General features: G+C 47.3%; 1 protein-coding gene and 1 long non-coding RNA gene across 4 annotated transcripts in view; one reads left to right on the forward strand and one right to left on the reverse strand.

Annotated features, from left to right (window-relative positions):
- RMC1 (regulator of MON1-CCZ1) overlaps positions 1–5,764 on the reverse strand; it is a 28,815-nt gene extending 23,051 nt beyond the window's left edge. The window contains exons 1-2 of one of the 3 annotated variants that reach the window (XR_013345160.1): positions 3,540–4,168; positions 875–951 (exon numbers count right to left, since the gene is read on the reverse strand). Coding sequence is in view for 2 of the 3 variants with exons in the window: in XM_077810366.1 (XP_077666492.1) it covers positions 875–951; positions 5,606–5,704 (176 nt within the window). In the remaining variant the exon portion in view is untranslated. Of the gene's footprint in view, positions 1–874; positions 952–3,539; positions 4,169–5,605 lie in introns of those variants that run through there. The other 2 variants (XM_077810366.1, XM_077810365.1) reach the window with 2 other exon arrangements.
- A 1,987-nt stretch (positions 5,765–7,751) lies between these two features.
- On the forward strand, positions 7,752–13,510 carry LOC144261147 (uncharacterized). Its single transcript, XR_013345161.1, has 3 exons — positions 7,752–7,828; positions 10,061–10,647; positions 11,705–13,510. It is a non-coding gene; the product is annotated as an uncharacterized LOC144261147 (long non-coding RNA).
- The last annotated feature ends 10 nt before the right edge of the window (positions 13,511–13,520 follow it).

A 13,520-nucleotide genomic window follows, 5' to 3' on the forward strand; every position in this document is an offset into this window, starting at 1 on the left:
TTTCTTCAGTTTGTCCAGATCATTTTAAATTTCAGTCCTATCCTCCAAGCACTTGCACCCCCTCTCAGCTTGGTATCATCCACAAACTTTATAAGTTTACTTTCGATGCCATTATCTTAATAATTTATGATGTGTTAATAAAAATATACATTTTTTCCTAGGAAATAGGAGGCTGAAAGAGGACAGAGCTTTTAATCACAGATTTTTCCAGGTGTTCTTCCACAGATACAGAACAGATAAGTAGTTTCTTTGGGGTATTGCAACCATACAGGCACATGGAAATTTGAGATTCATGGAAGTTTAGAGCATGTTAGCAAAAGATGCCATCTATTTTATAGAAATATGAGTTAGATTAAACAAGATACATTAAAATGCAATACCTATATTAAGGAAATATTATGGCTTGAGAATTTAAATGCATAAGTAGGTAAATTCAAAATTATGGTTCCCAAACCTGCCATAAATTGGCCCTCATATGTTTTAAGTGCATCTGACTGCTAATGTTCAATAATGCTAAATTACAACTTATGCTAAGTCTCAGTTCATGTACAACCACATTTTTTGTTTGTTTGCTTGTTTGAAACTCTTGAGTTTTGGGTGTGTTTGAATTTTCAACCATAAAGGGAATATTAACAATTTTCTTCAATGGGGTTTTTTGTTTTAAGAAAACTTACTGCATTTGTTGTTATTGAATGAAAATATGTTCTTAAAACAAGCAATAGGATCAAGACATTCCAGTACTTTACGGATATTGCTCCTGGGTGACAAACTACAGTACAACCAAGAGACATATACAGTAAAAGACAGCTGCAAGATCACAATTGGTATCCTAGAGCAGTACAGAATACAGATTAAAATACCTTGCTGATCATACCTGAATGAAATGGGATTTTTGTCCTCCAACCCTTTAACAACCACCCCAGTGGCTCCACCAGATCGAACAGCAAAAACCTAAGAGTTAAAATCGCATATTTTTAAAAAAAGGCATTTTAAGACACAGCTTCATAGCTAACTCAAAGTCATATCATGGTCTCAACAAGCCTTATTTCTGTAAAACCACCCATATATAAGAGATGAGCTCTAAAAAGAAAAAAAGAAAAGGAGTACTTGTGGCACCTTAAAGACTAACAAATTTGTTTGAGCATAAGCTTTCGTGAACTACAGCTCACTTCATCGGATGCATTCATGACAAGCAAGCAAGACAGCATAGGTCCAAGAGAAGTCATATCTGGAAGTAAAGAGTGACCTTAAAAATTACAACTAAAGGAGAAGTATATTTTGTTCAACACTCGAGTAAGAGAGACACCAATTAGCATTCAAAGTGACCTTAAGCAACAAGAGGCATTTACTCATAGAACTCCAAGGGATTTAGGTATTTTGTTAAGATCTGTATACAGGGATATGTAGTCACCTAGTATCTATCTAGGTTCCAAGGAGTCCTTGAAAAGTTGTGTCTGTCAAAAAGAAAGGAAATCAAATAAGCCCCTATTAAGTAATAATTAGGGCCCTTTGTTTTCAGTTTTAATTTTTCTCAGGAATTTATTGCTGTTTATTACCACAACAACAAAAACAGGTGAAAATCAGTGGAAAAAACTTATTTTTTCTGAGCAAATATTAGGGTTTATTTTGGTGGATGGATGGACAGAGGGGGAAGTATTCAGTAGATTAATGCTCTGATGAATGAAATTCAATGTTGTTTACTGCAGAACTAAAACAGAACTCGAAACACAATGCTACCTCTGAGTTTAGAAAACAATACATCTCTAATGCCCAAATAAAACTTTTCATTTTAATAAACAGTTTACTGTTACAGACATAGAACTATTTGTCTATAATATTTACATTTAATAATTGGGCCACACCATTTGCAGTGCATACACTCAACTTCATCCTTTTCACCTGTTTGTTTTTTTTTAAACTTTCAAATACTTCCTTGTGAAACATATTCTGATAAAAAATTTTGTTCTTCCCATTTTAGCATGTCAGATCTTTAAACCGTTATCTGCTAGCAGCTTGAAATGTGTACATGCTAGGTGTCAGATTAATCAGTACATTCAGATGTGCATGCACTTCAGGGCTTGTGTGTGCCCCTGTTTGTTTATTGTGTATATCTTCTAGACTAATAAGTAGCCTTAATTCAACAGGCAGCTTTGCATATACACACACAGACTAATGTATTGTTATATATTAAAAATGCACTGTACTGTATTTTGCTAATAAAACAAGTTTTTTTTAATTATTTGTATGACACAAAAGCAGCGTGAAAAATCAGAAAAAAAAAACAAATAATACTTTTTGTAAAACCCAGGATTTTTTTGAAATCGGTTTAAACCGAAAAGGATGGGGCTTAGTAATAATGCAGAGTTCAAATACTGTGCAAACTGGAGCACAAAATGGAGAACTGTGTATCAGTCCCAAAGTTTATTGTACAATTTTTTTTTAAAGTCAGACAATAAGAAGGCTTAATACCTCAAGTACAAGGTTTGAAACAATAAAAAAAGTCACAACTGAGAAAAAGGAACCTGACAGTTAGCATGTTAGCAATAGAACAGAAACTGAGGCCTTTTCTGCACTACAAATGCTTTACTGATATAGTTATACTGAGAGAACCCACTAGTGTAGATGCAGCTTATGCTGATAGGAGGAGTTTTTCTGTTGGTATAACTCCACCATCTCCCATGACATTAGCTACTTGGACAGAAGCACTCTTATCAGCATAGCTGCATTTACACTGAAGGCTTATCTATACTCAAAATACTAAAGCAGCCACTGCAGCACTTCAGTGTAGGCACTCGCAACAGTGAGGGGAGGGGTTCTCCCATCAGCGTAGTTAATCAACCTCCTGGAGTCACGGTAGCTAGGTTGACCTAGAACTGCCTACACCAGAGGTTAGGTTGGCTTAACTATGTCACTCAAGGGGTGGATTTTTTACACCCCTGAGCAACACAGCAGGGTCCACTTTACTTTTGAGCGTAGATGCGGTCTCGGGGTTTTGCCGACATAGTTATGTCATCTGGGGGCATGGTTTTTTCACCCCCTTGACCAACATAATTATGCTGACCAAACATGGTAGTGTAAACCCTGGCCATATATGTAATCTCTAAGGCCTTGTCCACACTTAAAAGTTTTGTAGCTTTAACTAAGCCACCATAACTAAAGCAACAAAACTTCCTAGCGTAGATGCAGTTATACCAGTATAAAAGCACTTAGACCTATATAATTTATTCTGGTTCAGCAAAACAAACTAAGCTATACTGCTATATAGTGCCTTCTATTAGTATAACTGTGTCTAAGGTTTTCTACTGGCATACCCATGTTAAAAAAAAAAAAAATCACATCCCTGAGCCACAGTTATACTAGTAAGACTTTAAGTGGAGATGAGGCCTAAGAATCTCCAAGAGGTATTATTTGGGTAGCATCAACAGTAAGCTAGGCACAGTCCACACATATAAAAACATAGTTCCTGTTCCTTATAATATTCACAGACTAAGTTGCAATTAACTGTTACTGTAATATTTTACCCTATCTGGGTATCGCACCTGCTTATTGGCCTCATCGAAGAAGACGCGGTTGACGGGATTCGCCTTCTCGAATAGCACGGGCCACGGGCACAGCGCCAGGTAACAGCCACGGCTCATGGCGGCGCGAGCAGCCCGACCGGCGGATCCGATTCCAGTCGCGCACGCCCGCCCGCTTCCTGATCCCCCTCCCCCTGCACGTGACTGTTACCTTAGATGACATGTATTAAATACATTTAAACTTTTGATTTTTTCTTTATTCTCAAAAACTACTATTTTAAGATTTATGTATTTTTTTAAATCAGGCTGATATTAGGACAACCTTTTGTGGCTGTTACCAAAGAAGAGGATGAAGAACTTCTTACTGGAGGTCAGAAGTGAGGTAAAAAAGTACCTGGGACTTTTTTAAGTAAGGAGTGTGGGGCACAGGATATCCGTATCAAAAAGTAGATACAAAGCTGCTGGCTGCAGTCAGAGGCATATGGAAAATTTAGTGACCACAAAGAGTGGCAGAGACTGAAGTTCACAGCTAGATATTTAATTTCTCTTTTAAGTGAAAGCTTAAATTATATAGAAACTGATCATTGAGACCATCACAGAGACCAAGTTGGTAAGGGAGTATCTTTTATTGGACCAACTTCTGTTGGCGAGAGAGACAAGCTTTCGAGCTAACACAGAGCTCTTCTTCAAAAGCTTGTCTCTCTCAATAACAGAAGTTGGTCCAATAAAAGATTTAATAATTTTATTACGATGATGTTGAAGTAAAAAGAAAACGGTACAGAGTTTAAGCATAGAAGTTTCTAGTTATCAGGGAATAAGGTACAGATTATCAAGGGGTGTGAAATTTGGTTTAGGAACGGGTGACGTAAGGAATACATAATCTGCAATCTCCCCCATTGGGGGTAAAAGTTTAATGGGTGAAAGTACAGACATTGAGATATGGGGGTATGTTGTTCATATAATGGCTATGTTCAGATGTGGAGTATAATGAGTGGATACGATGAGGAGGATGGATTTACCCTCATTTGGGGCGATTTAATGTTCAGTGAGTTTACGGTATTACCTCACCAAACCTGTCTCTCCAATATCCTACAACCAACCCGGCTACAACTACACTGCATTATATTAACACCATCCCTATTCACTAGGGTTAGGGTAAACTGCCTAGTCACCACAGGTGAGCGAGCTTTTCCAAGCACTGGCCACTGTTACTAAGCCTTTATTTTAAATTAGCCCTCAAATTAGAAACCAAGGAATGTGCTGGAGGAGGACGAGGAGGAGGAGGAGGAGCAGCCACCAGAACTCTGAGCCCAGAGCAACAGCAAAAGTTAGATTTTCCAGCTGTGACACCGCATCTGCCGCCGCGGGCTGTCCGGTCTCCAGTGCCACAGCTGAGGAGGCAGCTTTATATTTGCCATCTCGCACGATTCCAGCCTCTCCCGAAGAACAGCGAGGGAACGATTAGCACCAAGAACGGCTTCTCCGCACACGCTCGGGGGGGGGGGGGGGGGCTGCAGGCCGTTTACTCGCGACGAGCCTCTCGCTGTGCGGCTTCAGGGGCGCCAGGGTGAGAAAGCCGGGGCGCCGTTTCGCTGAGGACCCCGGGGAGCGCTCCAGGAGGAGGAGGAGGAGGAGGAAACCCACGCTTCAGCACCAGCCCCCTCGGCACCAGCTGCGCCGGCTCGGACCGTGCCCTGACGGGGTTAGCAAGGCTGGGGCTGCAGCCGCCGCTTTCCCGACCCCGTGAACAGGGGCGGGCGGGCGGGCAGGATTTTTAAGCCGTCTCTCCACAGCGGCGGTGGCGGGCGAAGCCCCCCGTGGCCCGGCCAGCCTCGCACCGGACAAGCCCAGGCACCACCCTCGCTGCGATGGCGGATGGCCACAGGGCCGGGGAGATGCCCCCGGCGGGTCCCGCCCCGGGGAGGTGCGAGGGGAGGGCGGCGCATCCCTCCTTGGCAGGGGCAGACGAGCGGCCCAGCCGGCCGCGGGGCTCCCACCGCCAGGTGGGCTACCGCCGATGCCCGTCCCGTCCCGCAGGCGGGTCCTTGCCCCGGCTGGGTGGGGGGAGGGGGGCCCCAGCCTCGCACCTGCTTATTGGCCTCATCGAAGAAGACGCAGTTGACGGGATTCGCCTTCTCGAATTGCACGGGCCGCGCGCACAGCGCCAGGTAACAGCCGCGGCTCATGGCGGCGCGAGGAGCCCGACCGGCGGATCCGATTCCGGCCGCGCGCGCGCGCCCGCTTCCTGCTCACCCTCCCCCTGCACGTGACCCGGGAGTCGCTGGCCCCCGAAAGGCGGGGGGAGACCAAGAGCGCGGGGCGGAGTCTGGGGCCGAATGGGCCCCGCCTCCCTCCGGGCGTCCCACCCCCGCCGCTGTCACCGCACCTGTGGGGAGGGTCCGGGTGCAAAGGCTCCCGCGTGCGACCCCGCCTGCTCCGACCTAGGGTCCTTCCTGGCCGCGCAGCCCGTCAGCGCCCCTCCACTCCCCAGCTGCTGCGACTCCTTTTCCTTCCCCAGCCTTGTCACCCCCCCCGCATGCCAGCACCACTGCCTCCCCCTCCCAGCTCTGCCATTTCAAACTCCTGAGCCCCTACCGCCCGCCCGGCCACCCCCCACCCTTGCCTTCGCCATCCCTAGAGCCTGCTGACCTCATTGCTTCGAGGCATCCATCTCTCGTCCCCGGCGTGGTTTGATGGCCCCGGCTCATCCTGTCCACATTTAAGCCCCGCTTTAAAACCCACAGCTGTTTATAGCGAATCCAACTTGTCCGGAAAATCCTTCTGATTCCTCCCTGTTCCCTACCCTGGTTCTGTCCATGCATAGATTAAGAACTACTGAGGGTAGGTAGGGACCATCTCTTCCTGGGTGTTTACACTGTGTCAATGGTACAGAATGAATAGCCGTTTATGTCCAGCCCTTCTGCAGAATGTATGAACTTTCTAAAAACATGATGTACCCAGTTGTCCATCTTCTTCCCTCCACCTAGTATCTTCAGACATCAGCCTCAACTTTGGTGTTACACATCAGGCAACTGAGGTCTGAGCTGCAGACTTCTCTTGTGGAAGGCAAGCGGAAGGCTGGTTCACACAGCCTTTGCCAGCAAGAGCTTTCCTCTCAAAGTCAGGCCTGAAAGTAAGCCGGTACAGTGTACCGGTAAAAAGTGGCCCCCCGTAGCAGCCCATACACAGCCGACACTAAAGCGCTACTGCAGCAGCGTCGGCCAGAGCCTCGGGCTGTGCGGGCCAGGCACTGCAGATGGGCTGGCTGGGGGACACTGACCCCCCAGCCCTCCGCCCCAGGCCTGGCCCCGGCCCCCATACTGGTAAGTGTTGAATGTTACTTTCACCACTGCTCAAAGCCACGCCTGTGTGCAAGTACTGTTTGGAGGTGGAGTTACTGTCAGTTCTCTCATGCCATTTTTCGTCATCTGGAGAAAACATGGAATTTTATTTCTCACACTTGAGTAAAATGAACCTAGTCAAAGCAAGGCTGAGATATTACAATACATACAAACTGTCTGAAGATTGAAACAGACGTATGTACAATAAACCAACTAGACCATGATTTGTTGATGACATTTATCACAGGAAGGGTCTGCAACCTGTCACACTTAGCCTTATGTGGGAAATCAATTTTTCTATACAAAAATGTCATACATTTCAAACTGACAGCTTTAATTGTTTTTGAATCCAAACATTTCATTATAAAGTAGTAATTAAGAATGTTCTCCTATAACCCAAAGGCCTCTTCAAATGAGGTCACTTTGTTAGTTTGTCACACAAAAAATATTTATGGTCAAGACATTGCACACAGCACTGAAGGAATGTGTTCCTCCCTGCTTGCTGTAGTGTTTCAGAAAAATAAACTCAATTTAAAAGAAAACCTCACCTAACTGCTATGCAAGTGAACTTCTTGTTAGAACTACTGTTTACTGACTTCAAAGGGAGTCCACCCCACCTACAGCTCATTTCAGGATTGTGACCATTATTTGCATCTGAGATTTCCAGCTGAACCATTTTTAATCACAGATTATAAAACCCCATTTAGGAAGAGAAATTCATGTTAAATCATTTGTATAAACATCTAACCTCTTAAGAATCCTTACCTCCTTTGTACTAAAGTATTGGTTATTAAAAACCAAAAGTTTTATAAATGTAGGTTACCTTTCACCATTTATGTGGGTTTTTTTTGGTATTTATGACATTGAGCTTATCGTATGCTTCTCTTCCAGTGGTTCTGTTCCATATGGGATGGCAAAATTTCTAAATCAGTTTGGAAACAGATTGAAACTTTGCCTCATGCAACATAGGTAAGGTCTAACTATGTAGCGGGGCAGAACAAGGCCCCAATACCAAAATGTAACAGGTAGGAGCGACAATAGGAGTAAGACTTAAAAAAAAAGAAAATTATACTTGGTAAAAACAGAAGTTGTGGAACTGGAAATTAATGAACCAAAATGGGTGTGTTGAAAACTAGGCCTAATTAGTGGACAAAACAAGGGGATGGGATATTCTACCCATCACTTCCTTTTTGGGTCCTTAAAGAGAGACTTGCGGGGGGTGTGGGGAGAGCAGGGGGAAGAAATAGGAAAGAATAGACCAGGGGTCGGCAACCTATGGCACGCGTGCCAAAGACGGCATATGAGCTGATTTTTAATGGCACGCTGCTGCCTGTCGGATCCCAGCCACTGGCCCCGCTCAGCCCACTGCGAATCCAGGCCGGGACCCCGGCAGGCAGCCGCGTGCCATTAAAAATCCTGCCCTCCCTGGCCCGCTCTTCTCCTCCCCCCACCCCTGCCGTCATGGGGGCAAGGTGAAGAAGCTTGGTCCTGCCGGCTGCTGCTAGCAGGGCAGGCAAGCTCCCCCTCCCCCGCCTCTTCCCTCAGCATGCTGGGTTCCTGCCCCTCCTCCTCCTCCTCTCCCTCCCTGCCGCCGATCAGCTGATGGCCCTTGCAAGGGAGGGGAAGGGGAGCCGCAGTGCGGTTGCTGCTGTGGGGAGGAGGCGGAGAAGAGGTGGGGATGGGGTCTTGGGGAAGGAGGGTGGAATCAGGGCATATCCCCTCCAGCCTCTGCCGTGAGCCGCTCTGAGCAGGGGGCTGGGAGCACCCCTTGACCCTAGCCCACACCCCCAGCCCTCTGCCCTGACCCCCTTGGCCCCCCTGCCCCCCTCACACACACCTGCCCCTGCCCTGACTCCTGCACCCTCCTCGCATACCCCCAGCCCCCTGCCTTGACTCCTGCACCCCCCCCACAACCCCAGCCTTAACTCCACCACCCCCCACACCCTGACACCTGCAGCCCCCTCACATGCCCCCAGCCCTCTGCCCTGATCTCTGCACCCCTCACACACCCCAGCCTCCTCCCTGACCCCTGCACCCCCCCACGACCCCAGCCTTTACTCCAGCCCCCCCCCCACATACCCAGCCCCCCCACACCCCATGCCCTGACTCTTGCACCCCCCACATTTTCACCCCCACCCCTTGCACCAAACGGGAGCTCCTGCATCCCCCCCGCCACATTCCTGCCAGCACCCCTCACACCAAATGGGAGCTGCCCAGGTAAGCACGACACACCCAAACCTCCTGCCCCAACCCTGAGCCCCCTTCCTCATGCTAGCTCCTGACCAGACCCTACACCCAAACCCCCAGCCTGCTCCTTCACCCTCAGCCCTGTGCTCAGTGCACTCCCACCCTCAGCTCAGTGCAGAGAGAGAGAGAGAGAGGAAGAGAATGGTCTAGAACCAGGGAGAAGGTAGGTATCTACTCTATGTGGGCAGGGCCAGGATCCCAGGCCAGCAGCGGGCTGAGCAGGGCCGGCAGCCGGGACCCTGGCTGGCAGGAGCTGGTGGATGGAACCCTGGACTGGCAGTGGGCTGAGTGGCAGCAGGCTGAGCCGCTCAGCCCACTGCCGGTCTGGGGTCCTGGCCGCCAGCCCTGCTCAGCCTGCTGCCGGTCTGGGGTTCTGACTGCCAGCCCCCTGCCAGCCGGAATCCCGGCCGCAGGCCCGGCTCAGCCTGCTGCCTGCCTAGGTGAACGGAACGCCAGGCTGGCAGCAGGCTGAGCGGGACGGCAGCATAAGATCAGCATTTTAATTTAATTTTAAATGAAGCTTCTTAAACATTTTGAAAACCTTGTTCACTTTACATACAACAATAGTTTAGTTATATAATATATAGACTTACAGAGAGATACCTTCTAAAAAACTGGCAAGCAAAACCTTAAACCAGTGAAATCCTTGCTGATCTTAAACACGAAAAAGAGGCTTACAAGAAGTGGAAGATTGGACAAATGACCAGGGATGAGTATATAAATATTGCTCGGGCATGTAGGAATGGACTCAGAAAGGCTAAATCACACCTGGAATTGCAGCTAGCGAGGGATGTTAAGAGTAACAAGAAGGGTTTCTTCAGATATGTTGGCAATAAGAAGAAAGCCAATGAAAGTGTGGGCCCCTTACTAAATGAGGGAGGCAACCTAGTGACAGACGATGTGGAAAAACCTAATGTACTCAATGCTTTTTTTGCCTCTGTCTTCACAAACAAGGTCAGCTCCCAGACTACTGCACTGGGCAGCACAGCATGGGGAGGAGGTGGCCAGCCCTCTGTGAAGGAAGAAGTGGTTCGGGACTATTTAGAAAAACTGGAGGTGCACAAGTCCATAGGGCTGGATGCGTTGCATGCGAGAGTGCTAAAGGAATTGGCGGATGTGATTGCAGAGCCATTGGCCATTATCTTTGAAAACTCATGGCGATTGGGGGAAGTCCCAGAAGATTGGAAAAAGGCTAATGTAGTGCCCATCTTTAAAAAAGGGAAAAAGGATGATCCTGGGAACTACAGGCCGGTCAGCCTCACCTCAGTCCCCGGAAAAATCATGGAGCATATCCTCAAGGAATCAATTCTGAAGCACTTAGACGAGAGGAAAGTGATCAGGAACAGTTAGCATGGATTCACCAAGGGAAAGTCATGCCTGACTAATCTAATTGCCTTCTATGATGAGATAACTGGTTCTGTGGATGAAGGGAAAGCAGTGGACGTGTTATTCCTCGACTTAAGCAAAGCTTTTGACACGGTCTCCCACAGTATTCTTGTCAGCAAGTTAAAGAAGTATGGGCTGGATGGATGCACTACAAGGTGGGTAGAAAGTTGGCTAAATTGTCGGGCTCAACGGGTAGTGATCAATGGCTCCATGTCTAGTTGGCAGCCGGTATCTAGCGGAGTGCCCCAAGGGTCGGTCCTGGGGCCGGTTTTGTTCAATATCTTCATTAATGAACTGGACAATGGTGTGGATTGCACCCTCAGCAAGTTCGCGGATGACACTAAACTGGGAGGAGTGGTAGATACGCTGGAGGGTAGGGATAGGATACAGAGGGACCTAGACAAATTGGAGGATTGGGCCAAAAGAAATCTGATGAGGTTCAACAAGGACAAGTGCAGAGTCCTGCACTTAGGATGGAAGAATGCAATGCACCGCTACAGACTAGGGACCGAATGGCTAGGCAGCAGTTCTTCATAAAAGGACCTAGGGGTGACAGTGGATGAGAAGCTGGATATGAGTCAACAGTGTGCCCTTTTTGCCAAGAAGGCCAATGGCATTTTGGGGTGTATAAGTAGGGGCATTGCCAGCAGATCGAGGGACGTGATCATTCCCCTCTATTCGACATTGGTGAGGCCTCATCTGAAGTACTGTGTCCAGTTTTGGGCCCCACACTACAAGGATGTGGAGAAATTGGAGAGAGTCCAGCGAAGGGCAACAAAAATGATTAGGGGTCTGGAACACATGACTTATGAGGAGAGGCTGAGGGAACTGGGATTGTTTAGTCTACGGAAGAGAAGAATGAGCGGGGATTTGATAGCTGTTTTTAACTACCTGAAAGGTGGATCCAAAGAGGATGGATCTAGACTATTCTCAGTGATAGCAGATGACAGGACAAGGAGTAATGGTCTCAAGTTGCAGTGGGGGAGATTTAGGTTGGATATTAGGAAAAACTTTTTCACTAGGAGGGTGGTGAAACACTGGAATGCATTACCTAGGGAGGTGGTGGAATCCCCTTCCTTAGAAGTTTTTAAGGTCAGGCTTGACAAAGCCTTGGCTGGGATGATTTAGTTGGGATTCGTCTTGCTCTGGGCAGGGGATTGGACTAGATGGCCTCCAGAGGTCCCTTCCAACTCTGTTATTCTATGAAATTAGAGTGAATAAATGAAGACTCGGCACACCACTTCTGAAAGGTTGCTGACCCCTGCAATAGACAGAGGCTAGTGGAACAAGCCTCACCATCATGGCTGCCACTCCCACCATCTCCTATGACCCCACATCTCATTTTTCCTAATCCTGATGGATGTCATGACCAGATCTAGCCGCAGAGAGGGAGACAGATTACATCACCAGCCACTGCTACAAGCTCCAGCTGAATCCCAACCACCATCTGAGATGATATCGAACTTTAACAGCAGCAACAGCTCCAGCCCATTTCAACGAACTTTCTTTTACTCAAAAGGGTAGTTATTACCATCTCTGCTACCATCTAAGAGACTCAAACATGGGTTTTTTCCTTTTTAAAACTCTCCAGCTAAAGGGAAAGGAAACAAAAATATTGTTGGAAATGTAAAGCCTTTACATTTCCATTTCAAATGCTTTAACTGTTTTTCCTTCATTTCTGGATCCTTAAAAGGTTAAAAGAATTTTTTTAATGGTGTGTTTGCCATGGTATTAAGCACGCTAAGGTCTCTGGAGCCAGGGACTCTGTTTAACACTGGACAGCAAATGGGTTATGTTAACACCTTTGGCCCATTTATTCCATCTAAATCAATACAACAGTAGGCAGTCTGTAGTAAAAAGCATTATAAACATGCTTGTCTTTTCAGACACATGAGGTTCTGTACTGGCATGTTTGTGACCTATTGTGTTTGTTTTAACTAAAATGCCTATCAATACTCATGGGGGAATTTCACACCACTGCACAAGCACAGAATTAACACCCCCTGCACACTTTTCACCCCCTGCAAAATAATTGATTCTGACAGGGAGGCAAAGGGAAGCTGCAATTACACCATTTGCCAACCAGAGGCTGATGTGGCACAAGAAGGGAGGATACCTGGCTCACAGTCAGAGAGAGGAGGCTGAGGCTGTCTTCTTCACAGCACCCTGCCTCCCAGGCCAGGTGAGGAGGCATAGGGGTGGGGGGTGATGACAGAGTGGGGCACATGGGGTTGCTGGGGGGTGTCAGACTGGGGTTCAGAACTAGTGGAGGACCAGACTGAGGCAGGGGCACAGGAGCTAGTGGGGTGACAACATTGAGGCAGGGGCTGAATGGGAGTGGGGGCATGGGGCCACACAGGGACAGGGTCTGCTATTCCTGGCTGGATGGGCAGTGGGGGTGCAGGGACACTTTCATCATGCACTATGCAATCACCCAGCAGGCCAGAGACAATGTGGCCTTTGGAAGAGCAGTGCTCCAATCAATAGACAACTCCGACCCCACCTCCTGAATTTGGGCTTGTGAGTCACCTGATTGGAATGGACATGAACAAACACTTGAAGAAAAATGGTTACTCACCTTCTCGTAACTGTTCTTCAAGACGTGTTGTTCATGTCCATTCCAATACCCACCCTCCAACCCCTCTGTCAGAGTAGCCGGCAAGAAGGAACTGAGGGGGTGGCGGGTCGGCAGGGCTCTATATTGAGCGCCACTAAGGCACGACTCCAGGTGGGCGCCCAGACTGACCTGACAGATGTTGCTATGGGAAGATCTTCTGGCTCCTGTGCACATGCGTGCACACACCCAATTGGAAAAGACATGAACAACGCATCTCGAAGAACAGATATGAGAAGGTGAGTAACTTTTTTCTGTATTGTAGTTTAAATGAATTACTCAGAGTTCTGTATTAATATGCTTAGTAAGGAATCTACTTGTCAGAAGACATTTCCTGAAACTTTTTTGGTGTCTGTATCATTACAAACAGCTATTTTGAAATAAAATTACCAAAATAATTGAAACTGGTGTGAT

This window comes from Eretmochelys imbricata, chromosome 2 (assembly GCF_965152235.1).
Source record: "Eretmochelys imbricata isolate rEreImb1 chromosome 2, rEreImb1.hap1, whole genome shotgun sequence".
Taxonomy (NCBI): Eukaryota; Metazoa; Chordata; order Testudines; family Cheloniidae; genus Eretmochelys; species Eretmochelys imbricata.